Source organism: Vipera berus (genome assembly GCF_964194415.1).
Source record: "Vipera berus genome assembly, chromosome: 6".
In the NCBI taxonomy this organism is placed as follows: Eukaryota; Metazoa; Chordata; class Lepidosauria; order Squamata; family Viperidae; genus Vipera; species Vipera berus.
In genome coordinates this window covers 89,595,646-89,619,522 of record NC_138208.1, presented here as the reverse complement: position 1 = coordinate 89,619,522, position 23,877 = coordinate 89,595,646, and the positions used below count along the sequence as shown (strand labels likewise).

Here is a 23,877-nt window from a genome sequence, read left to right as displayed (position 1 = left end):
AGGGAGGGAGGGAGAGGGGAGGGAGGAAGGAAGGGAAAGAGAAAGAGAGAAAGAAAGAGGGAGGAAGAAAGGAAGAAGGAAGGGAAAGAAAGAGAGGGAAGGAGGAAGGAAGGAAAGAAGGAAGGAAAAGAAAGAAAGAAAGAAAGAAAGAAAGAAAGGGAGGGAGGGAGAGGGGAGGAAGGAAGGAAGGGAAAGAGAAAGAGAGAAAGAAAGAGGGAGGAAGAAAGGAAGAAGGAAGGGAAAGAAAGAAAGAGAGGGAAGGAGGCAGGAACGAAGAAGAAAGCGAAAGAAAGAAAGAAAGGAAGGAAGGAAGGAAGGAAGGAAGGAAGGAAGGAAGAGGGAGGGAGGAAGGGAAAGAAAGAAAAAGAGGGAGGGAGGGAAGAAGAAAGAAAGAAAGAAAGAAAAAGAAAGAAAGAAAGAAAGAAAGAAAGGGAGGAAGGAAGGAAAGGAAAGAGAAAGAGAGAAAGAAAGAGGGAGGAAGGAAGGAAGGGAAAGAAAGAAAGAGGGAGGGAGGGAGGAAGGAAGGAAGTGAAACAAAGAATGAAAGAGAGAGGAAGGCAGGAAGGAAGGAAGGGAAAGAAAGAAGGAGGGAGGAAGGGAGGAAAAGAAAGAAAAAAGCGGGGGTGGGAAGACGTCGGGGGGGGGGGCGAGCCCAACTGGCCGGAAGCTCAACCCACCCTCCTCCCGGGGAGGCGGCGACCCCTTCCGGGTTAGTTTTCACTTTCTTTCTTTGGCTGCGGGCTCCCTCCTCCGTTTTCACTTCCTGGGGTTGCCTCCTCCTCCTCCTCCTCCTCCTCCTCCTCTGCCGAGCGGGCCGACGTGTTCCCCGCTCGGGTCTGGGGGCGCCGCTGAGCTTGGGGAGGGGTCCCGGGCAGCCCCCCCGCCCTGCCTGGAGGGGATTTGGCCCTCCAGACAGACCGACAGAGCCCGGCCGGGCTGCGCTTGGAGAGCCGGGAGAGGGGGGGGTCTGCCGCTGAAGCCCCCCCTCCCAAAAAAGGGGAGTGGGCTGCCTCTCTCTTCCCCCCCCTCCCCCAAATTGGCCTTTGTGCTGCATCGCCTCGTGTCCTGGGTGCCAAGAGGGCTCCGGGGCTCGCTCGGCCACGCCGGCGCTGGGGAGCGGGGAAGAAACCCGGGTTGGCGCGTTCCGACGTGCGAGAAGGAACGCGCGCGCGAGAGAGAAGCGGGTCCCCGGGCCCGCCGGCTCGCTTCCCGGCATGGCAGGGCGCGGAGGGCCGGCGGGTCGGACAGCTGTCACCGGTGAGTGTCAGGGAAGGGGGGGGGGGAAGGAAACACGTGTCAGCCCGGGCTTTTTCCTCTTGGTGGCCCGCGCCGCGCTCAGGATCGGGGCCGGGCGAATAGGATCGCGGAAAGCCAAGCGGGCAAGGGAGAGGATCGCGAAAAAGGCTGCCCGGGCGGAGGGCTTTTAGCATTGTAGCTGCGCCCGATCCTGCGCGGTTGTTCTTTGGGGCTGGCTCAGTGGATCGGGCGCATGGGAAATCCTTTGGTCGGCCACGTGTTGGGCCCCGACAGAGGACCAGAAGGGAAACTTCCTCCAACTTCCTGTACAGTTGCAGAGAAGGTTTTGCCTCTGAGCCCAGGGAGGGAAGTCTGGATTCGCATACAGGCCGTCCTCGACTTACGGCAGTTCACATCGTGACCCGTTTGGAGTTTAGAACAACGCTGGGGGGAAAAGGGACCGAGGACCGATTTTTCACACTTAACGACCGCGGTGGTCACGTGATCAAAAACCCGGACACCTTGGCAACTGGCATGTATTTATGATGATTGGCAGCGTCCCTGTGTGTGTGTGTGTGTGTGTGTGTGTGTGTGTGTGTGTGTGACGTGACCCCATTTTTGCTACCTTCCGACAAGCAAAGTCAATGGCAGGAAGTTGGATCTGCTTAGCGACCGTGTTGCAAACTTAACAACTGCAGGGATTCACTTAAGGCAGGGACCTTCAAACTTGGCCCTTTGTTGTCTTGTGGACTTCAACTCCCAGAATTCCTCAGCCAGGCACGCTGGCTCAGGAATTCTGGGAGTTGAAGTCCGCAACTTCAAACTTGGCCCTTTGTTGTCTTGTGGACTTCAACTCCCAGAATTCCTCAGCCAGGCACGCTGGCTCAGGAATTCTGGGAGTTGAAGTCCGCAACTTCAAACTTGGCCCTTTGATGTCTTGTGGACTTCAACTCCCAGAATTCCTCAGCCAGTTTGAAGACCCCTGACTTAAGGTCAAGAAAGCTCACTTAACGACTGTCTTGCTTAGCAGTGGAAAATTTTTGGGCTGAGTTGTGATCGTAAGATGTCGGCTACCTATATATCCATTATCTTTAATTATAAAGTGCCCAGAGCCATTAAGGAGCTGGGTGGCCTTCAAACTGAATTAATTAAATAGATTATGATGGTGATAGTAATGAAGACTCACCTGTTTGAATCCATTTAATGTGAGTCAGCTTTAAACTTGGGTTTGTCTAGGGCTTGGTGAAAGCAGCCCTCTTCTATTTTGCAGAGCAAAATATTAAAATGTGCTGGGCTTAAGGCTCGTTTTAATGTAAGAAAACCACAGACAAAGAATAGAATAGAAGAATAAAGAATAGAAGAGTGAAGAGAAGAGAATAAATAAAGAATAGAATAAAGAATAAAGAGGATAGAAAATAGAATAGAATAGAATAGAATAGAATAGAATAGAATAGAATAGAATAGAATAGATGGTGATGGGAATAGAATAGAATAGAAGAATAAAGAATAGAGAGAATAGAAGAGAATAAAGAATAAAGAAGAGAATAAAGAATAGAGGATAGAGAATGGAATGGAATTAGAATAGAATAGAATAAAGAAGAGAATAGAGAATAGAAGAGAATAAAGATTAGAACAGAATAGAGAATAAAGAGTAGAATAGAGAAGATAATAAAGAATAGATTAACAAATAGAATAGAAAATATGGAATAGAATAGAATAGAGTTGGAAGGGTCCTTGGAGGTCTTCTAGTCCAGCCCCCTGCTCAAGCCGAAGAACCATTTCAGACAAGTGACTATCCAGTTTGAAGTTGGTTGAGAAAGATCTTCTATCTAGCGTATCCTTCTTCACCTTCCTGACGTCTTCTCTTCAAGCAGGCCTGCCACCATCTCCATCTATTCTAGTCAAAAGGCCCATCGGTTCCATGCTAGCAAATTGCAGCGGTGATCCATGAAACCTCTCTCCGGGTCCCCTTTGGAGACCCTTCCGCTCTTTTATTTCCATATTCTGAATTCTTGCCCCCCTACCCCACCCCTCCAAAAAGCCTGCTTCTTCTGCAAAAAAAACCCCCCAAAAAACCCGCCTTTCAAGATTTCAACAGGTTCTGCCGCCCGAGGAAGTTTGGTTTAAATGGAATTTGGGATTTTCTGGTCCTGTATTTTGCAGGGAAAAAAAGGAGGCATTCTCTTTTCTTTTGTCTCCGCTGCTGTGGCAGTCTGTCAGCAAAGATGCTCATTAGCTCTGCGCCGTGCCAATTAATTTGTCGGTCCACGACAGCACAACGTGTGCGCACAGGCCATAATCACAGGCTTTGGAGGTAGTTTCGATCCTGGAAAATGGAAACAGGCTTTGCCGAGCAGATAAGGGCTCCTGACTCAGTTTCCTGGGAAGTGGAGTTTAGCAGGCCGGGAACTGCAGTCGGGGGGGGGGGGGGGGGCGGGGGGAATAAAATTAAATTCACAAGGAAGGAGATTCAGGTTAGAAATCAAGAGGAAGTTCCCGACTGCATGAGCAGCCAGTGGAACAACCTGCCACATGATGGAGCAAGTCTTCAAATAGAGGACGGAGGTACACATAGTCCTTAACTTCACAACTACATTTGAGCCCAAGGTTTCTGTTGTTAAGGAAGTTTTGCCCCGTGTTACAAACTTTTCTGGCCTCGGTTATTAAGTGAATCTCTTAAGTGAATCTGGCTTGCTTGTCAGAAGGTCGCGAAAGGGGATCACTTGATCTTGGGACAGAGCCACATTCATAAATAAGAACCCGTTGCACAGCGTCTGAATTTTGATCACATAGTCATGAGGATGTTGTAACTGTGAACAACGGTCATAAGTCAGGCTTTTCAGCGCCGTTGTAACGCCGAACGGTCATTAAGTGAACTTTAAAATTAAGATCACATAGAGGGAGATTCATGTTAGAAATCATGGACGGCGCGAGCAGCTGGCGGAACAACCTGCCCACATGAAGTCTTCAAATAGAGGGCCGAGGTACTTCTGACATAGACGATTAAATGCAGGAATCTCCAAACTTGGCAACTTTTAAGACTTGTGGACTTCAACTCCCAGCGTGGCTGGCTGAGGAATTCTGGGAGTTGAAGTCCACAGCTCTTAAAGTTCCCATGTTGGGATCTAGTGAAGCAATTCTCAACCTCAGCAAATTTAAGGCACTTCAACTCTCAGAATCGCCCCAGCCAGCATGCTTTAAGGTGGGTGGGTTTCAATTCCCAGAATCCCCCTCCCAGCCAGCATGCTTTGAGATAGGTGGGCTCCAATTCCCAGAATCTCCCCAGCCACCATGTTTTAAGGTGGGTGGGTTTCAATTCCCAGAATCCCCCCCAGCCAGCATGCTTTGAGATAGGTGGGCTCCAATTCCCAGAGTCTCCCCAGCCACCATGTTTTAAGGTGGGTGGGTTTCAATTCCCAGAATCCCCCCCAGCCAGCATGTTTTAAGGTGAGTGGGTTTCAATTCCCAGAATCCCCCCCCCCAGCTAGCATTCAGTTCTGCTAATTCTGGAAGCTCAGAGGTCTTAACATAGTCAAGGTTGAGTTGACCAGTGATTCAATTACCTAATCAATTACCTGGGGAATATCATGCCCAGGTGTGTGTGTGTAAGCAAGCCTCTTCTGGAGGCCTTAAAAAAAATTAAAAAGCAAAGCCGTTGCTTTCAAACAATGTTCAGCATTCAGAATTTCCCCAAGTCCTTACGAAATATTCTAATTCTAAAATTGCGCTGGCCCCAATAGTTTATTCACAGGAGAAAATGAACGTTGCCGAGTTCGAGAAATGCAGCTTTAAAGCCTCTAATATACTCTTATTAATGTTTCTGTTTCCTGCTAGGATAGTTTCACTTTTATTCTCTGCTATCTAACCAGCCTGCTCAAAAGAGGAGAATGTTATTCTGTTCTAAGCAGTTTCGCTTTCTCCTTCCAAGGTCAGAAACAAAACAGCGTAAATAAAACGAACACAATAAAGGCAAAAGTTTAAAAAAAAAAAGCAACCTGAAGCCAAGGATGAGTTGTTTGTAAACTCCCAAGTCTCTGCTTTCCGTTCATTTTCTCCTGGGAAACAAGGCTACGTTGGACCGATGCAATTTTAGAATTAGAATATTGCGTAAGGACTTTGGGAATTGTAAACGGGAGGGTTTATCCCAGGGGTAGGCAACCTCGGCTCTTTTATGACTCGTGGACTTCAACTCCCAGAATTCCTGAGTCAGCTGGGAGTTGGAAGTCCATGAGTCATAAAAGAGCCCATGTTGCCTACCCCTGGTTTATCCTTTCTTGTCTTTCCTTTTGGAAAACTGCACAGTTGGGACAGATTTAAGGACTGTTGTTGGTTAGCTCTGAAGGAGCAAGACGAGCCTCCCTTGGCAGGAGCAGTGTGCCTTCGAAGTTGGGAAGAAGCGAATGGGAAGAATTGTCGTTTTCTTGGTTCAACTTTGAAGTGGGTGTGGGGAAATAGCAAGCAAGCTTAGCAGGAGCAAACTCCTTTTGATCCCATCCACTGAAGTTTTTAAGAAGGTTAAGAAACAGGAACAGCCCAGTATGCTAACAGTTCTTTGTTTGATCAGAGTTTGTGGTTATCTGAAAGATGAATTTAGCAAAGTACACGGACTATAAAGGTAGCCCTTGAATTTTGACCACAACCGAAGTCAAAATTTCCATCGCTAAGCAAGGATTCAGTGGGTTTTGCCCCATTTTACGACCTTCCTGGTCCCCGTCGTTAAGCGAATCACTGCAGTTGTTAAGTTAGTAACCCGGTTGTTCAGTGAGTCTGGCACTTGGCTTGTTCAGGAGGTCGCCAAAGGGGATCACGTGATCCCCGGGAGGCTCCGATCGTAGTAAATATGAGCCAGGTGCCAATGCCCAAATTTTGATCACGTGACCAGATTTTGCTGCAACGGTCGTAAGTGCGAAAAGCGGTCATAATTCACTTTTTCCCGTGCTGTTGTAACTTTAGATCAGGGGTCTTCAAACTTGGCCCTTTTATGACTTGTGGACTTCAACTCCCAGAATTCCTCAGCCAGCATGACTGGCTGAGGAATTCTGGGAGTTGAAGTCCACAAGTCATAAAAGGGCCAAGTTTGAAGACCCCTGCTTTAGATGGTCATTAAACAAATGCATGTAAGTCGAGGACTAGCTGAGCTGTACTGAACATGCTGTCTGTTTGTTCTCTTGGAGATTGTGGCATGATCTAAAACCAATAAATGCACAGAATAAATAAATAAGAACGTTTTGTCGCCTGGCTAGATAAGTTCTAACTGGAGCCAGTTTGGTCTATTGGTTAAGGCACCAGGCTAAAAACCAGAGTGAGTTCTGGTCCTGCCTCAGGCATGAAAGCCAGCCGGGTGACTTTGGGCCAGTCACCAGGAGACGGTGAGTTCTAGTCATGCCTTAGGTCATGAACACTGGCTGGGTGACTTTGGGCCAATCACCAGGTGCCTATGAGTTCTAGTCCTACGTTAGGCATGAAAGCCTAGTGGGTGAGTTTGGGCCAATTGCCCGGTGCCTGTGAGTTCTAGTCCTGCGTTAGGCATGAAAACCTGCTGGGTGACTTTGGACCAATCGCCCGGTGCCTGTGAGTTCTAGTCCTGCATTAGGCATGAAAGCCTGCTGGGTGACTTTGGGCCAATCACCCAGTGCCTGTGAGTTCTAGTCCTGGCATGAAAGCCTGCTGGGTGACTTTAGGCTAATCGCCCGGTGCCTGTGAATACTAGTCCTGCATTAGGCATGAAAACCTGCTGGGTGACTTTAGGCTAATCACCCGGTGCCTGTGCGTTCTAGTCCTGCGTTAGGCATGAAAGCCTGCTGGGTGACTTTGGGCCAATCGCCCAGTGCCTGTGAGTTCTAGTCCTGCGTTAGGCATGAAAGCCAGCAGGGTGACCTTGGGCCAGCCCCTTTCTCTCTGCCCAACCCATTCTCGCAGGATTGTTGTTGTCTGGTAGATAAGAGGAGGGAGTCTTAAATATGTCCTCATCTACTCCTTGAATTATTTCTGAAAATAATAAAGGTGGAATAGAAATAAATACGTGAGAAAATAAAACGAGGTTTCTTTTGCTTTGGCCCACTTTGAGGAACAAGCCACCTTTGGGCTGAGTTCATCCAGCCTGCAAAGCCAAACCAAAGCGGGCCTTAATCTGGCCTTTCCTTAGATGCTAGAGCACTTTTAAGATCTGCGGACTTCCAACTCCCAGAATTCCCCAGCCAGCCCTGCTGGCTGGGGAATTCTGGGAGTTGGAAGTCCGCAAGTCTTAAAAATTCCACAGTTGGACACCCCTGCGCCGCCATGTTCTTCGTCCGCAGCTCAGAGCACCTTTGTGCCCCCCCCCAAAAAAAAGAGAGAGAGAGAGACAATATGGAGCTAACCATGTTTGGTCTAACCCTGGTTAAAACTTCCTGGTGTGCCCCGGGTCAATCGAACCACGGTTGTGTCTCCTGTTGGTTTCGATGCAGGGCAAGGATCTTTTCTCAGCAACATAGGAAGCCGGTGCCTCCACCAAGGGAGAACTTGAGCAGGGCGGACATTTTTTAAGCGGCTGAACTGTGGAACTTGAGGTAAGGCGTGTCCCAGGGAAGGCCCTGGTTGGGAGCGGCCTTTTGTGGCGGGAAGCCCCTTTTTTATTTATTTATTTAATTGATTGATCGATTAATGCATTAATTTTCGGCCTTTTAGGATTTCTTCAACCAATAACTCAACCCATATTTATTGATTGATTGATTGATTGATTGATTGATTGATTTGATTTATATACCGCCCTTCTCCTGAGGGACTCAGGGCGGTGTACAGGGCAATAAAATAAGAATACAGGTTACAAGATTTAAAGTTGAATGATTCTGCCCAATGTTGTAGGTTAGTTAAAATAATGTTAAAACCCAAACCCATCAGGCCAGGCCGGCTTGTTCGAATAGATAAGTTTTTAGATCACGCCGGAAGGAGCGAAGGTCGGGGGCCATCCGGAGTTCAGCCGGTAAGCGGTTCCAAAGGATTGGAGCACCCACCGAGAATGCTCTCCCCTTGGGGGTCACCAGCCGACATTCTCTGACCGGTGGCACCCTGAGGAGGCCCTCTCTGTGGGAACGTATAGGACGGAGGGAAGTTGACGCCGGCAGTAGGTGCTCCCGTAGGTAATCCGGACCCATGCCATGTAGGGCTTTGTATGTCATTACTAGCACCTTGAATTTCACTCGGAAGGCAACTGGAAGCCAGTGCAGCTCACGGAGCAGAGGTGTAATATGGGAGTATCGGGAGACCCCCAAAAGAACTCGTGCAGCTGCATTCTGTACCAGCTGAAGTTTCCGAGTGATTCTCAAGGGCAGCCCCATGTAAAGAGCATTGCAGTAGTCTAGACGAGAGGTCACAAGTGCATGGGTGACTGTACGGAAGGCATCCAGGTCCAGATAGGGTCGCAACTGGCGCACCAGACGAACCTGGGCGAAGGCCCCTCTAGTCACAGTTCCTATATGATCTATGATCTATATATCCAACCCTTGGTTCTCCTGTTTTTCCCCTACAACAACCCTCTGATGTTGGTTGGGCTGAGAGAGAGAGAGAGAGAGAGAGAGAGAGAGAGAGAGAGAGAGAGAGAGAGAGAGAGAGAGAATGGGACTGTCCCCATACAACAGATCTGACTGTTAAGTCTAAAGCGGGATTAGAACTCGCCGTCTCCTGGTGATTGGGCCAAAGTCACCCAGCTGGCAGTTCAGTCCTGCTTTAGTCATGAAAGCCAGGTGAGTGACTTTGGCCAATCACCAGGAGACGGTGAGTTCTAGTCCCGCCTTAATCAGGAAAGCCAGCTGGGTGACTTTGGGCCAATCACCAGGGGAGTTCTAGTCCCGCCTTAGGCATGGAAGCCAATTGGATGATTTTAGGCCAGTCACCAGGAGACAGTGAGTTGTAGTCCCGCCTTAACCAGGAAAGCCAGCTGGGTGACCTTGGGCCAATCACCAGGGGAGTTCTAGTCCCGGCTTAGGCATGGAAGCCAATTGGGTGACTTTAGGCCAGTCACCAGGAGACGGTGAGTTCTAGTCCCGCCTTAATCAGGAAAGCCAGCTGGGTGACTTTGGGCCAATCACCAGGGGAGTTCTAGTCCCGCCTTAGGCATGGAAGCCAATTGGGTGACTTTGGGCCAATCACCAGGAGATGGTGAGTTCTAGTCCCGCCTTAATCAGGAAAGCCAGCTGGGTGACTTTGGGCCAATCACCAGGTGAATTCTAGTCGTGCCTTAGGCATGGGAGCCAATTGGGTGACTTTGGGCCAATCACCAGGAGACGGTGAGTTCTAGTCCCGCCTTAGGCACGAGAGCCAATTCGGTGAGTTTGGGTCAGTCCCTCTCAGCCCAGCCCACCTCACAGGGTTGTTGTCGTGGGGAGAATAGGGGGAGGAAGTAGATACATTCCCCTGGAATGGCTTATGAAGTAATAAAGACTGGATAAAAAAAATCTAATTCATGAATAAATACATTCCCACCGCATCCTCTGGCTGGACCGCTAAAAAGAAAATTATTCCTATATTTTTTAAACCTTTCCTCCTCCACTACAGAGCCGTTTGGAGGCAGCCGAGGCTCGTAGGGAGAACCGCTTAATGACTCTCGGACCGGCCCCTCCCTAAAACCCGCTCGGCTGGCTGGAGATCTTGGAGAATGTTGCCACTCGGTTACAAAAGCTTGTAAGTGACCTGCTCTCCTTTGACAAAGCCCTTTCTTTCATTTTTTTTCCCCCTGGGTCTGATAACAATTCTCATTTTTCTTCTTTCTTTTTCACCTCTGCAGAGCTGAACATGACATGAAAGGTAAAAAAAAAATTAAAAAATACTATTTCTTTATGTTTGGGTTCCCTCCCCCCTTATCCATTGTAACTATCCTTCTTTTCCTACCTTGTCCTCCTCACACACACACACACACACACACACACACACACACACACACACGCACACCACCATGAAGAGATTTGAAAGGTCGGCTTTCTTTCCAAAGCTGCCAATTGCCACCTGAAATGAAAAGGGGGTTGGACTAGAAGACCTCCGGGGGGTCCCTTCCAACTCTGTTATGCTACGTTCTTCGCCCCTCGGGGCTTTGCAGGTTGATTGGGTGCTGGAGGGGGGAATGACGGTGAAAATACGCCCCTCCCATCTCCCCCTCCTAGGGGTTTCCGGGAAGCTTACGTCTGGTCCTTGACGTACGACCACAATGGACCCCAAATTTCTGACTCATATTTATGACGGTGGCGACGTCCCGGGGACGTCACGCGATCCTCTTTTGCAACCTTCTGACAAAGCAGAGTCAATGGGAGGGGGGGGGGAAATCCGGGTTCATTTAGCGGCCTAATTTAACGACCGCAGTGATTCACTTAAGAAAGGTCATAAAATGGGGGCCAAACTCATTTTTCCCCCAAAAACGTCTCACTTAGCAATGGAGAGTTACGGTGGTGAGTCAGAGTAGACCAGGGGTCTTCAGACATGGCCACTTTTGAGACTTGTGGGCTTTCAACTCCCAGAGGGAGTTAAGGGCTGGCTGAGGAATTCTGGGAGTTGAAGTCCACAAGTCTTAAAGTGGCCACGTTTGAGGGCTGGCTGAGGAATTCTGGGAGTTGAAGTCCACAAGTCTTAAAGTGGCCACGTTTGAGGGCTGGCTGAGGAATTCTGGGAGTTGAAGTCCACAAGTCTTAAAGTGGCCACGTTTGAGGGCTGGCTGAGGAATTCTGGGAGTTGAAGTCCACAAGTCTTAAAGTGGCCACATTTGAAGACCTGGCTGAGGAATTCTGGGAGTTGAAGTCCACAAGTCTTAAAGTGGCCACGTTTGAGGGCTGGCTGAGGAATTCTGGGAGTTGAAGTCCACAAGTCTTAAAGTGGCCACGTTTGAAGACCCCTGATATAGACAGACAAATGGGAATGACTGCCTGCCCGTCACCTTTCTTTTTTCAACCCTTCAGTGTTGCATCGTGCGTGGGAAGGACACCTTTTCATTCAGAACCAGCGAGTGTGCCACGTCGTCCTTCAATCGCCTTTTCGGACTTCGCTCCCGGCTCAGTTGTAAGTCCTTATTTTTATTTTTATTTTTATTTTCTCTTCCGCTGGAGTTAAGCCGAAACACCCCCCGCCCCCCCCAAGGACATTAAAAAGTACCTTCAAACTTGTGCTTGAATTGTTGTCGTCGTTAGCTGCGAAGTCGTCTCCGACCCATCGCGACCCTAGGGACAACGTCCCTCCAGGCCTTCCTGTCCTCTACCATCTTCTGGAAGAAAAATCGATCTCTAAATAAAAGGACTAGGTTTCCCCCCCCCCCCCCCGTCTCGATGTTAAAGCTGTGGGTGTTTTGTGGTTTTTTTTTTTAATGAAGCGGCAAATACTTTTACCTTTGCAACTTTTCCCCTGGATCCCGCAAGCGTGAGAAAAGAATTTCGTAGCTCAGGGTTGAACTCTCGAGGTCCTTGACGGGCTCTGAGCTAGGCGGTTTTCTCGCAGACGTTTCGTGACCCGACTCGGTTGCCAGAAGGGAGTGGGGTTTGTGGAGAGGAAGAAGGAGATAGAAGGAATAAAGGAGAAGAGGGAGGGAGGAGGGAGGAGGAGGACTCTGAGGTCCTTGATGCTCTCCGAGCTTGGTGGTTTTTCTTGAAGATGTTTCATGACCCAACTAGGTAACATCATCCGTGCTAGAAAGGAGTGGGGTTTGTGGAGAAAGACAAGGGGGAGAGCAAGAAGGAGATAGAAGGAATAAAGGGGAAGAGGGAGGAGGAGGAGGAGGAGGAGGAGGAGGAGGAGAACTGTGGGGTCCTTGGTGCTCTCTGAACGTAACTTGTTTTCTTGCAGACGTTTCATGACCCAACTAGGGAATATCATCAGTGCTAGAAGGGGTTGTAGAGGAGGAGGAGGAGGAGGAGGAGGAGGAGGAGGAGGAAGGACTGTGGGGTCCTTGGTGCTCTCTGAACGTAACTTGTTTTCTTGCAGACGTTTCATGACCTAACTAGGGAATATCATCAGTGCTAGAAGGGGTTGTAGAGGAGGAGGAGGAGGAGGAAGAGGAGGAGGAGGAGGAGGAGGAGGAAGAGGAGGAGGAGGAGGAGGAGGAGGAAGAGAAGGAGGAAGGACTGTGGGGTCCTTGGTGCTCTCTGAACTTAACTTGTTTTCTTGCCGACATTTCATGACCTAACTAGATAACATCATCAGTCTACAAGGGAGTGGGGTTTGCAAGCCGCTTACGTATAAAACAGAGAACAGACCCTCCTCCATTCTAATACTGATGTTACAAAGTCAGGTTACGAAATCATCTGCAAGGAGGCAGCCAAGCTCAGACAGCGCCCAGGAAAGGAGGAATGGTTCTAGACTCCAGTTCTGCTGTTTCTCCACCTCCACCTCGGAAAGTCTTGAGGCCCAACCATTTTTCCCTTTATTCCTTTCGTAGGCCAGCCAAGCTGGAATTCAAATACATCGTGCGGATATCTGAATTGCGAAAAAAATTGCCGGAAGCTGCCTTTAAAAAAAACAGTTATTCCAATGACGAAGGTACGCTTTTAAATTGTGTCATGCGTTGCGCTTTATCTGGGTCAGGATGGTTCGCTTTGATTCTTTTCTTTCCAGCCCCATGGGACATTGGATGGGGGGCAAGTGATTTAAATGGGCTCATGACTCTGAGGGTCCACCCGCCCATCAGCGGGATAATTAGGTGGAAACGGTGCAGGAGGGAACCAAATTTGAAACCAGAGTCACTTCCACGATGACGTTGGCTGTGTGTAAATGATGGATGGATGGGTGAATGGATAGACTGACAGAAAGGGATGAATGGGTGGATAAATAGATAGACGGATAGATGGATGGATGAATGGATGGATGGATGGATGGCACACAGACATGAATGGATGGAAATGTAGTGATAGACATATAGATGGATAATAGATTGGTAGATGATAGACAAATGATAGATTAGATAGATGATAGATAGATGATAGATAGATAGATAGATAGATAGATAGATAGATAGATAGATAGATGAGAGAGACAGACAAATGGAAATGTAGTGATAGACATATAGATAATAGATTGGTAGATAGATAAATGATAGACAAATGAATTGATAATTAGATAGATGAGACACAGATGAATGGATGGAAATGTAGTGATAGACATGGATAAGCTACTGGAGGAGTTAAAGATGGCGGACGTGCGGGCGGATCTGTTCGAGTGAGCTCTGCAAGTCTTAGAAAAATAGGTGTCCTAGGAGCCCCCCAGGGGTGTTTACACCCTCTGGGTTGGGGGGATAGTGAACGCAATAGTTTAGGCAGCTGAAGGATGAAGGTTTTGGACTCCGTTAGCTGCCAGCCCTGCCGTTTTTTTTTTCAACTGGATGTTGGGGGCGCCTACCTGCTCCCTCGGGCGTTTTTCGGGCCGTTTTCGCGGGCCTGGTGGTTGCGGCGGCCGGCGGCTTCGGCGGCGGCGTCCTCGGCGATGGCGGACCCGGCGTTCACGGGAGGTCCCTGGCTGCTGGCGGCCTTGGTGGCCTTGGCGGAGGCGTTTCGGGCCGTTCCGGGCCGCTTCTGTGGCCGGATTGGTCTTTCGCGGCTCTCCCTCGGCTGTGGCGGCGGCGGCGTTGCTGGTTCGTTCCGGGGACGACGGGGACGGCGGCGGCGGCGGCGGCGTTCTCCGGGGCCGTTCTGGGCCCGCCTTTCCATCGGCCATTTGCTGGGTGTCCTCGGCGGTTGCGGAGCCGGCCTTCGGATGGTCCCTCGCTTCTGGCGGCTTCGGTGGAGGCGTTTCGGGCCGTTCGGGCCGCTTCTGTGGTCGGCCTGGTCTCCCTCGGCTGTGGCGGCGGCGGCGTTCCTGGCTCGCTTGGATGGCGACGGGGATGGCGGCGGCGGCCGCGTTGTGCCGGGGCCGCTTTAGGCCTCCCTTTCCATCGAATGTTTATTCTCGGCTCCATCAGCGTCCTGGCGGCGGCAGCAATGGCGGTGGCGTCTGCAGCAATGCTCCGGTGGTGGCGGTCGCCCTGGCGGCTCAGCGGCGACGCTGTAATCAACTTATTGTTTCCTCTGCTTGCTTTGTTCCTTCTGGATGGCCTGGTACTCTTACTGCTGTTGGTGGCCTCGAGGGTTCCTGGGCTAGCCGGTTAATGCCGGTGGATCCCAGTGGAGCCCAGTGGTCCCTTGAAAGATTTATGTTTCCCGTGACACCAGTTGTGACTCTGGTTGGTGCCATTGGATTTGTGGACCTAAAAGAATTAGATAACTTGGAAGACCCCAATGACTGCAGAATTGGCCATGATAAACTTTTTCGAAGGACAGAGCAGCGGAGGATTTGGCCACCTAGTAGTGCAGACTTTGATGATGTACTATATTATCTTATCCCTGCCTTCGGACTGTTCTTTATTGCCATTCACATATCGGCCCCAAAGGATTCAGAGTTCCCTGGGTACTGGCCACAGTGAGAGGGTGGCCTGAACTTACATCTGCTGCCCCTAGAGGTGAGAGCTCTAGGGGACATGCTGTACCCAGGATGGATATTTCGGACTATTCCCCCCTGGTATAGGCTTTCCAACTGTCGTGAGAGGGCGGTGGTTGGCCGGTCTTGGGGTGACACCCAGCTGAGTGGCAGTGGCTGGGTGGAGGCTCGGGACATCTACTTGCTCTCTGTTTGGTTCCTCCTTAAATCAATTGATTATGGACTGCCTATATCTGGACTGCTTTATGCCTTGTTTGAGGTACTCCTCTACGGACTTGCTCGCCCTCAGGGGTGCTCCCCCCTCCTGGAGGCGGCCCGCCTTTCCGGCCGAGTATAATCTCGAGGAAGGTCCCATTTATTGGGATCCTGAGAGATGGCCGGGCACGGTTACGGACCTCCGACGTAGACCCAACAGGAGGTCTTTGATTTGTTTTTTGTCAAAATTTTTTTGGGGGTTAGGGAGGAGGGAGGGTTCTTTTCTTGGTTGTTTGGACGAGGGGGGCAGTCCATCTACCGTTGTTCAGGCTAGTGCTGAGGCTGATCGCGATGGGGAGGAGCGGGGGTTGGCTGCTTCTGGGGCTCCAGGGCCAGTCGTGGGATTGTCTATTCCCACGACGATAGGGAATGGCAGCAGGTGTAGGAACAGAGGGCCGTATCGGTCTCAGGGAAGGCCTCTCCACTGCTTACAAGCGGTGAGGCACTCCGACCCTCTGGTTCCGCCCCGAGGTCCCGGGAGTGAGGATGTGCAGCCTCCTGAGCTCCGGCTGGTGTATTTGAATGCCAGGTCGGTCGTTAATAAGGCTCCTCTCGTTCGAGACTTGGTCGAGGGTGAGCAGGCGGACCTGGCTTGCATCTCGGAGACCTGGTTGGGCCCAGAGGGCGGTGTTCCTCTGGTTGATCTTTGCCCACCAGGTTTCCGGGTGCTGCACCGGCCTCGGGCTCAGGGTAGGGGTGGGGGAGTGGCTGTTGTTGTGAGGGAGACCTTGTGTCCGCGGGAGGCCACCGTTCCCCAGACAGTCGGGTGTGAGTCTCTCTTTTTGAGATGCGGCCCTGGTGCGCAGTTGGGCTTGCTGCTGGTGTATCTTTCGCCTAGTCACGCAGCAGCAGCCCTGCCTGAGCTGCTTGATGTCCTCTCTGGGCTGGTGGTTGAGTTCCCGAAACTTATAGTTTTGGGGGACTTCAACCTACCATCGCTGGGAGGATCATCTGAGTTAGCTCGGGAGTTCATGGCTTCCATGACGGCCATGGACCTGACGCAAGTAATTACGGGACCGACTCATGAAGGAGGCCACACCCTTGACCTTGTTTTCTTGTCTGGACGGTGGTTAGATGATCTTGGTGGGGGCTCTCCAATTATTATGCCCCTGTCATGGACCGATCATCATCTCCTGCGGCTGGTCTTCCGTTTTGCCACCCCCCGCCGTGGGTGTTTGGAACCACTCAAATGGTACCGCCCCAGACGCTTAATGGATCCCCAAAGGTTCCAGGCGGCGCTGGGGTCCCCACCTGCCTCCCTCACTCACAGCTCGGCCGAGGCCCTAGTGGAGGCCTGGGAAAGGACGGCCACTGAGGCCCTTGACCGAGTTGTACCCTTGCGGCCCCTGACCCGGTGCAGATCCCGTCGGGCTCCATGGTTTTCTGCGGAGCTCCGGGAGATGAAGCGTCGGAGACGGGGCCTAGAGAGCGGTTGGAGGTCCACCCGATCTGAACCCGACCGATTGCGACTAAGAGCCTATATTAGGTCTTATCTCGCTGCAATTAGGGAGGCGAGGTCTAACCACTTCGCCACCCTTATTGCGTCCGCAGATAATCGCCCGGCCGCCCTGTTTAGGGTGACTCGCTCCCTCCTAAATCAGGAGGTGAGGGAGGATCCCTTGCAGGGACGTGCCGAGGAGTTTAACCAACATCTGTCGGACAAAATCGCTCGGATTCGGACCGGTTTGGACTCTGACTGGGCAGAGTCTGACGATCAGGACACGGGTGGCCTTGTCGATACCATCTGGGAGGAGTTTGATTCTGTAACTCCGGAGGAAGTGGACAGGATCATGGGGAGGCTGAGCGCCACCACATGTTTACTGGACCCGTGCCCTTCCTGGCTGGTTTATGCAGCCCGGGAGAGGACACGCAGCTGGTTCCAGGCAGTTATATCGGCCTCTTTGAGTGAGGGTATCTTCCCCGCCGTCTTGAAGGAGGCGGTGGTGAGGCCTCTCCTCAAGAAGCCTGTCCTGGACCCGGCTGTATTGAACAACTTTCGTCCTGTCTCCAACCTTCGCTTTCTTGCGAAGGTTGTTGAGAGTGTGGTGGCGCATCAGCTCCCTTTGGTCCTGGATGAAGCGGATTATCTAGACCCGTACCAATCGGGTTTCAGGCCCGGGTACAGCACGGAGACGGCATTGGTCGCGCTGGTGAATGATCTCTGGAGGGCTCGGGACAGGGGGCATTCCTCTGTCCTAGTCCTATTAGACCTCTCGGCGGCTTTCGATACCATCGACCATGGTATCTTGCTGCGGCGTCTCAGGGGATTGGGAGTGGGAGGCACAGTTTTACAGTGGTTCTCCTCCTATCTCTTGGGACGTTCGCAGTCGGTGTTGGCAGGGGGGCAGAGGTCGACCGCGAGGTCTCTCATTTGTGGAGTTCCTCAGGGGTCGGTCCTCTCGCCTCTCCTGTTCAACATCTACATGAAGCCGCTGGGTGAGATCATTCGTGGCTTTGGAGTTGGGTATCATCAGTACGCTGATGATACCCAACTTTTCTTTTCGACCCCAAACCACCCCAGTGATGCCCTCAACGTGATGTCCCGTTGCCTGGAGGCGGTTCGGGTCTGGATGGGGAGGAACAGACTCCAGCTCAACCCCGACAAGACTGAGTGGCTTTGCATACCTTCGTCCCGGGTTTATTCGGACATTCCACCTCTAGTTATGGGGGGTGAACTATTACCCCCCGTAGATAGGGCTCGCAACTTGGGGGTCCTCCTAGATTCACGGCTCACTTTGGAAGACCATATAGGAGCCGTGACTAGGGGGGCCCTCGCACAGGTTCGCCTGGTGCGTCAGTTGCGGCCCTATCTTAGCCGGGACGATTTATGCACGGTCACTCATGCGCTCGTGTCCTCTCGTCTGGACTACTGCAACGCTCTCTACATGGGGCTGCCCTTGAGGACTACTCGGAAGCTCCAACTGGTACAGAATGCAGCCGCGAGAGTGGTGTTGGGAGCCTCCCGATACTCCCACGTTACGCCTCTGCTCCGTGAGCTGCATTGGTTGCCAGTTGTCTTCCGGGTGAGATTCAAGGTACTGGTAACGGTATTTAAAGCACTCCATGGCATGGGGCCGGAGTACCTCAGGGAACATCTGCTGCCGGCATCAAGCTCCCTGCGCCCTGTGCGTTCCCACAGAGAGGGCCTCCTCAGGGTGCCACCGATCAGAGAATGTTGATTGGTGGCCCCCAGGGGGAGATCCTTCTCTGTGGGCGCTCCGGAGCTGTGGAATCAGCTACCGGTTGAGCTCCGGATGGCGCCCGATCTTCGCTCCTTTCGTCGCGATCTCAAGACATTTCTGTTTGTACAAGCCGGCCTAGCCTGAGGGGGAGTGTTGGGGTTATTTTATTTTTCGTTTTTTAACTTTTCTGGGGGTTTTTAGTGTTGTATTTATATTGTTTTTAACTAGGGCAATCTGTTTAATCTTATTTTAATGTTTGTATTCGCTATTTTATTCTGCCCTGTGAACCGCCCTGAGTCCTCAGGGAGAAGGGCGGTATATAAATGTTATTAAATTAAATTAAAATTAAATAATAGATTAGTAGATAGATAGATGAATGATTAGTAGATAGAGAGAATGGGTGGATAGAGAGATAGAGATAGACAGACGGATGGATGGATGGATGGATGGATGGATGGATGGATGGATGGGAGGCACACAGACATGAATGGATGGAAATGTAGTGATAGACATATAGATGGATAATAGATTGGTAGATGATAGACAAATGATAGATTAGATAGAAGATAGATAGATGGATAGATAGATAGATAGATAGATAGATAGATAGATAGATAGATAGATAGATAGATAGATGAGAGAGACAGACAAATGGATGGAAATGTGATAGACATATAGATAGATAATAGATTGGTAGATAGATAAATGATAGACAAATGAATTGATAATTAGATGAGACACAGACGAATGGATGAAAATGTAGTGATAGACATGGATAATAGATTAGTAGATAGATGATAGATAAATGAATTGATAGATGATAGATAGATAGACAGACAGACAGACAAAGGCAGACTGGTAGATAGATGATAGATAGATGAACTACTGGATAGATAGATAGATAGATAGATAGATAGATAGATAGATAGATAGATAGATAGATAGATAGAGGGGAGGGAGGGAGGGAGGGAATGGGTGGGCATTGCTCAATAATACTGTGGGGTCCCTGGTGCTTTCTGAGCTTGGTGATTCCCTTGCAGACATTTCATGACCCAGCTAGGGAACATCGTCAGTGCTAGAGGGAGTAGGGTTTTCTTTATAATAGATTTATTTGACCATTAACATTGGATTGTTTTCATTTTTCATTTCCTCTTTTAAAAAAAAGTGTGCTTGATTTTTCCTGCAGTCTGTTGTCAGCAGTTATCATTTCGTTTATATCAAGTGGAAATATTAGACGAGAGTGAACTGAAAGATCAGCTCATTGGGAGCATGAAAGAAAAAAACCTGGTGAGTTCTTAAAAATCTTCAGAAATAACTATATCTTTTTTTTGCAGGATCTGGCTTGAGGGGGGGGGTTCTCATTCTCCAAAAATGCCCAGCAAATCAGCATTTTAAAAAATTAGGAAGTCTGCCCCTTCTGGTGATTTACAAACACATCCACGTAAATTTTTTGATAGCAATGCCTCAATCTGTTTCTATATAAAAAAAATGCTGCCTGAGGAATTCTGGGGGTTGAAGTCCACCCATCTTAAAGCATGCTGGCTGTGGAATTCTGGGAGTTGAAGTCCACCCATCTTAAAGCATGCCGGCTGTGGAATTCTGGGAGTTGAAGTCCATCCATCTTAAAGCATGCTGGCAGGGGAATTCTGGGAGTTGTAATCCACCCATCTTGAAGTTGCTAAAGGTGGAGAAACACCAGCTTAGCATGTTGTTATACACAATTATAGCTTAGTGTACTGTCAAACTCAGGATATTTTGGTAGACAGACCACAGCTCAGTGCCTTTGAAAAAAACAGCTATTCCAAATATGTACGTAGGCAGCATTTCACACACGATAAAGGTAAAGGTTCCCCCGCACATGCGTGCTAGTCGTTTCCGACTCTAGGGGCCGGTGCTCATCTCCGTTTCAAAGCCGAAGAGCCAGCGCTTGTCCGAGGTCGTCTCCGTGGTCATGTGGCCGGCATGACTAGACGCCAAAGGCGCACGGAACGCTGTTACCTTCCCACCGGAGTGGTCCCTATTTTTCTACTTGCATTTTTACGTGCTTTCGAACTGCTAGGTTGGCAGGAGCTGGGACGAGTAACAGGCACTCTGTTACGCGGCACTTGGAATTCGACCCGCCAAACTGCCAACCTTCTGATCGACGAGCTCAGCATCCTAACCCACTGAGCCATCGCGTCCCTTTCACACACGATACTAGGCCATTATTTTGATCACAGTTTCTTGAACAAGCCAGGATGGTCTATTTTCCCCCCCCCATTGTAACAAAACCAACAACAGATTTTTGAATGGAACCCCAAACCGGCCCTGTTACAGCTCAATATTCCATATAAAGAAGAAGCTGTTAACGAAGATGGCATGGCATTGTTTGATGGACGGCTGAATTGAACCAAACTGAATTCAAGCTGAATTGAGCTAGAGGGGTATTTTTTATTATTATTTATTTTAATAAAAAAGCCCCCAGATGTGAAATTGCACGATAGGTGCCGGAGATTTGGGGAAGAAGCAGGAACTCCAGATCCGCATTCTCCGGCCATCTTGTTTATTCTCCCGATGGAGAAATCCACTGCCTTTCTGTGTTGTAGGCACTTGTCAAATACGTAAATAACCGTGGAATCCTCCTCTTCCTCACCTCGTCCGTCTTGGCGAAAGGAAAAGGTAAGGATGACAGACCCTCAGCACCTTCCAATCCAGGTGGGTCTTTCTTCCCAGGAAAACTCAGCTTCAAAAGGGGAAAACATGGCACCTTGTTTTCTGCTTGCAGATTCCGAGCCAAACGATTTGACGTCTCTTCAAGCTTTGTTTTTATTTCCAGCACCAGGGCCCAAATATTTAACAGGTAAAATTTGTTGCTGTTGTTGTTGTTTTGCAAACACTGGGGAATCACTTAATCCGTATTATCACTTTTTTTTGGTCCTACACCTTTTCCCCCCTTATATTTACTTACTTACTTATCTACGAGAATTTTATTCCACTTTTGTTATTTTTATAAACGAGTCGAGGTGGCGAACATACCTAAATAATGCTTTTTCCTTCTGTTTTCTCGGCAACAACAGCAACCCTGTGAGGTGGGTTGGGCTGAGAGGGAGGGAGGGAGGGGCCCGAAGTCACCCAGCTTTCATGCCTAAGGCAGGACTAGAACTCACCGTCTCCTGGTGATTGGCCCAAAGTCACCCAGCTGGCTTTTTTGCCTAAGGTGGGACTAGAACTCTCAATCTCCTGGTGATTGGTCCAAAGTCACCCAGCCAGCTTTCATATCTAAGGTGGGACTAGAATTCCCCATCTCCTGGTGACTGGTCCAAAGTTACCAGCCAGCTTTCATGCCTAAGGCAGGACTAGAACTCACCCTGTCTTGGTGATTGACCCCAAATCACCAAGCTAGCTTCCATGCTTAAGGAAGGACTAGAATTCACAATCGCCTAGTGATTGGCCCAAAGTCACCCAGTTAGCTTTCATGCCTAAGGCAGGACTAGAACTCACCATCTCCTGGTGATTGGCCCCAAATCACCCAGCTGGCTTTCATGCCTAAGGTAGAACTAGAACTCACCGTCTCCTGGTTTCGTGTAGTTCAGGGGTAGGCAACCTTGGCTCTTTTATGACTCGTGGACTTCAACTCCCAGAATTGTTGAGCCAGCATGGCTCAGCTTGGAAACCTCTCCCTTTCCCCTCAGCATGGCTGGCTCAGGAATTCTGGGAGTTGAAGTCCACAAGTCATAAAGCGGCCTAGGCCTGGGCCAGGAGTAGGCAACCTTGGCTCTTTTATGATTCATGGACTTCAGCTCCCAGAATTCCTGAGCCACCCACGTTGAGGGGAAAGGGAGAGGTTTCCATGCTGAGCCATGCTGGCTCAGGAATTCTGGGAGTCATAAAAGAGCCAAGGTTGCCTACTCCTGCCCCAGCCAGCCAGGAATTCTGGGAGTTGAAGTCCACGAGTCATAAAAGAGCCAAGGTTGCCTAACCCTGGACTAGTCAATAGGCCATCCATTTCATCCATAAAGCAACTCTGCGTGGTTTACACAACAGTAACTATTTTATTTATTTTTGTGGAGCGCGACTGAAGTTGCTTAGAAATGGCTTTTCTGGTGTTTTTTTGTTTCCCCCCCCCCATTAGCCATAGACTGGAAACGCAAAGAGGGGAGACCTGGGACCCCCCAGCAGCTCCCCCTGGTCCTTCCCCTCCTTCACCAGGCGTTGGCAGAAGCCGCCCAAACTGCAAATATCAAACTCTCGCCTCCTTCTAACGCTTTGGTCAAATTGCACATGGAGGAATTTGCGAAGCTCGATCGGACTTCCGGGCCGAGCCGCGGAAACACGGCGGGCCCACCTTTTATTTCCAAACTTTCCTCCGAGGCCCCTAAGGGGGACCCCGTGGACAACAAGTGCTCCCCCGCCTCGTTTTCCAAGCTGGCGTTTTACCTGTCGGACCCCGAAAGTTACACGCTGGAGGTCTCGTCCGCCTTGGCCTGTTTGCAGGGCGACTCTCGGCCGCCCGACGGTCGTGCGGATTTAAATGTGGACCCGTCGCCGTCGGACGGGCTGGACAAAGCTACCGGAACGGGCGAGGTTTCCCTCGCCGGATATGGGCCGAGCCGAGCCGGCACGCCGAAAAGCAGCCCGGCCGGAGAGCGCTCCTTGCCGTGGACCAAACGCAAATCCAGCCGCATCCTGGGGGCCAGTTCGAAGAAGAAATGGTCGCCACTGAAGATGTACTGCCTGCTGGAGAACAGCAGGAAGAAGACGAAGGAGAAGGAGAAGAGGAAGAAGAAAAAAAAGAAGAAGGTGAAGAGTTTGCCCAAGGAAGCCGGGCCTCTCAGCATCCCCTTGGCTAAAGATCCCGGGTCTCCAGCAGATACTAAAAAGCCTACCTTGAAATTAAAAAATATCCAGAATCCACTCAGAAGGAAGAGGGGTGAGTGTCATCTCAAACAAACCGACACGTTTTAATTTTTTAATAATAATAATAATAATAACAATAACAACAACAACAAAAGTTGGAAGGGACCTTGGAGGTCATCTAGTCCAACCCCCTGCTCAGGCAGGAAACCCTGTGCAATTTCAAACAATAGGATAGGATAGGATAGGATAGGATAGGATAGGATAGGATAGGATAGGATAGGAGTTGGAAGGGACCTTGGAGGTCATCTAGTCCAACCCCCTGCTCAGGCAGGAAACCCTATGCAATTTCAAACGATAGGATAGGATAGGATAGGATAGGATAGGATAGGATAGGATAGGATAGGATAGGATAGGATAGGATAGGAGTTGGAAGGGACCTTGGAGGTCATCTAGTCCAACCCCCTGCTCAGGCAGGAAACGCTATGCAATTTCAAACGGATAGGATAGGATAGGATAGGATAGGATAGGAGTTGGAAGGGACCTTGGAGGTCATCTAGTCCAACCCCCTGCTCAGGCAGGAAACCCTATGCAATTTCAAACAATAGGATAGGATAGGATAGGATAGGATAGGATAGGAGTTGGAAGGGACCTTGGAGGTCATCTAGTCCAACCCCCTGCTCAGGCAGGAAACGCTATGCAATTTCAAACAATAGGATAGGATAGGATAGGATAGGATAGGATAGGATAGGAGTTGGAAGGGACCTTGGAGGTCATCTAGTCCAACCCCCTGCTCAGGCAGGAAACCCTATGCAATTTCAAACAATAGGATAGGATAGGATAGGATAGGATAGGATAGGATAGGATAGGATAGGATAGGATAGGAGTTGGAAGGGACCTTAATAATAAGTTGGAAGGGACCTTGGAGGTCATCTAGTCCAACCCCCTGCTC

At 50.0% G+C, this 23,877-nt stretch overlaps 1 protein-coding gene across 2 annotated transcripts in view; it reads left to right on the top strand.

The window, feature by feature from the left end:
* The first annotated feature begins 644 nt into the window (after positions 1-644).
* LOC308670298 (protein TASOR 2-like) overlaps positions 645-23,877 on the top strand; it is a 45,322-nt gene continuing 22,089 nt past the window's right edge. The window contains exons 1-10 of one of the 2 annotated variants that reach the window (XM_081331749.1): positions 645-1,257; positions 7,683-7,784; positions 9,769-9,894; positions 9,998-10,017; positions 11,157-11,256; positions 12,626-12,726; positions 19,279-19,379; positions 20,678-20,750; positions 20,857-20,931; positions 22,204-23,001. In XM_081331749.1, the coding sequence (XP_081187875.1) occupies positions 9,869-9,894; positions 9,998-10,017; positions 11,157-11,256; positions 12,626-12,726; positions 19,279-19,379; positions 20,678-20,750; positions 20,857-20,931; positions 22,204-23,001 (1,294 nt within the window). In that variant the 5' untranslated portion in view covers positions 645-1,257; positions 7,683-7,784; positions 9,769-9,868. Of the gene's footprint in view, positions 1,258-7,682; positions 7,785-9,667; positions 9,895-9,997; positions 10,018-11,156; positions 11,257-12,625; positions 12,727-19,278; positions 19,380-20,677; positions 20,751-20,856; positions 20,932-22,203; positions 23,002-23,877 lie in introns of those variants that run through there. The other variant, XM_081331750.1, reaches the window with a different exon arrangement.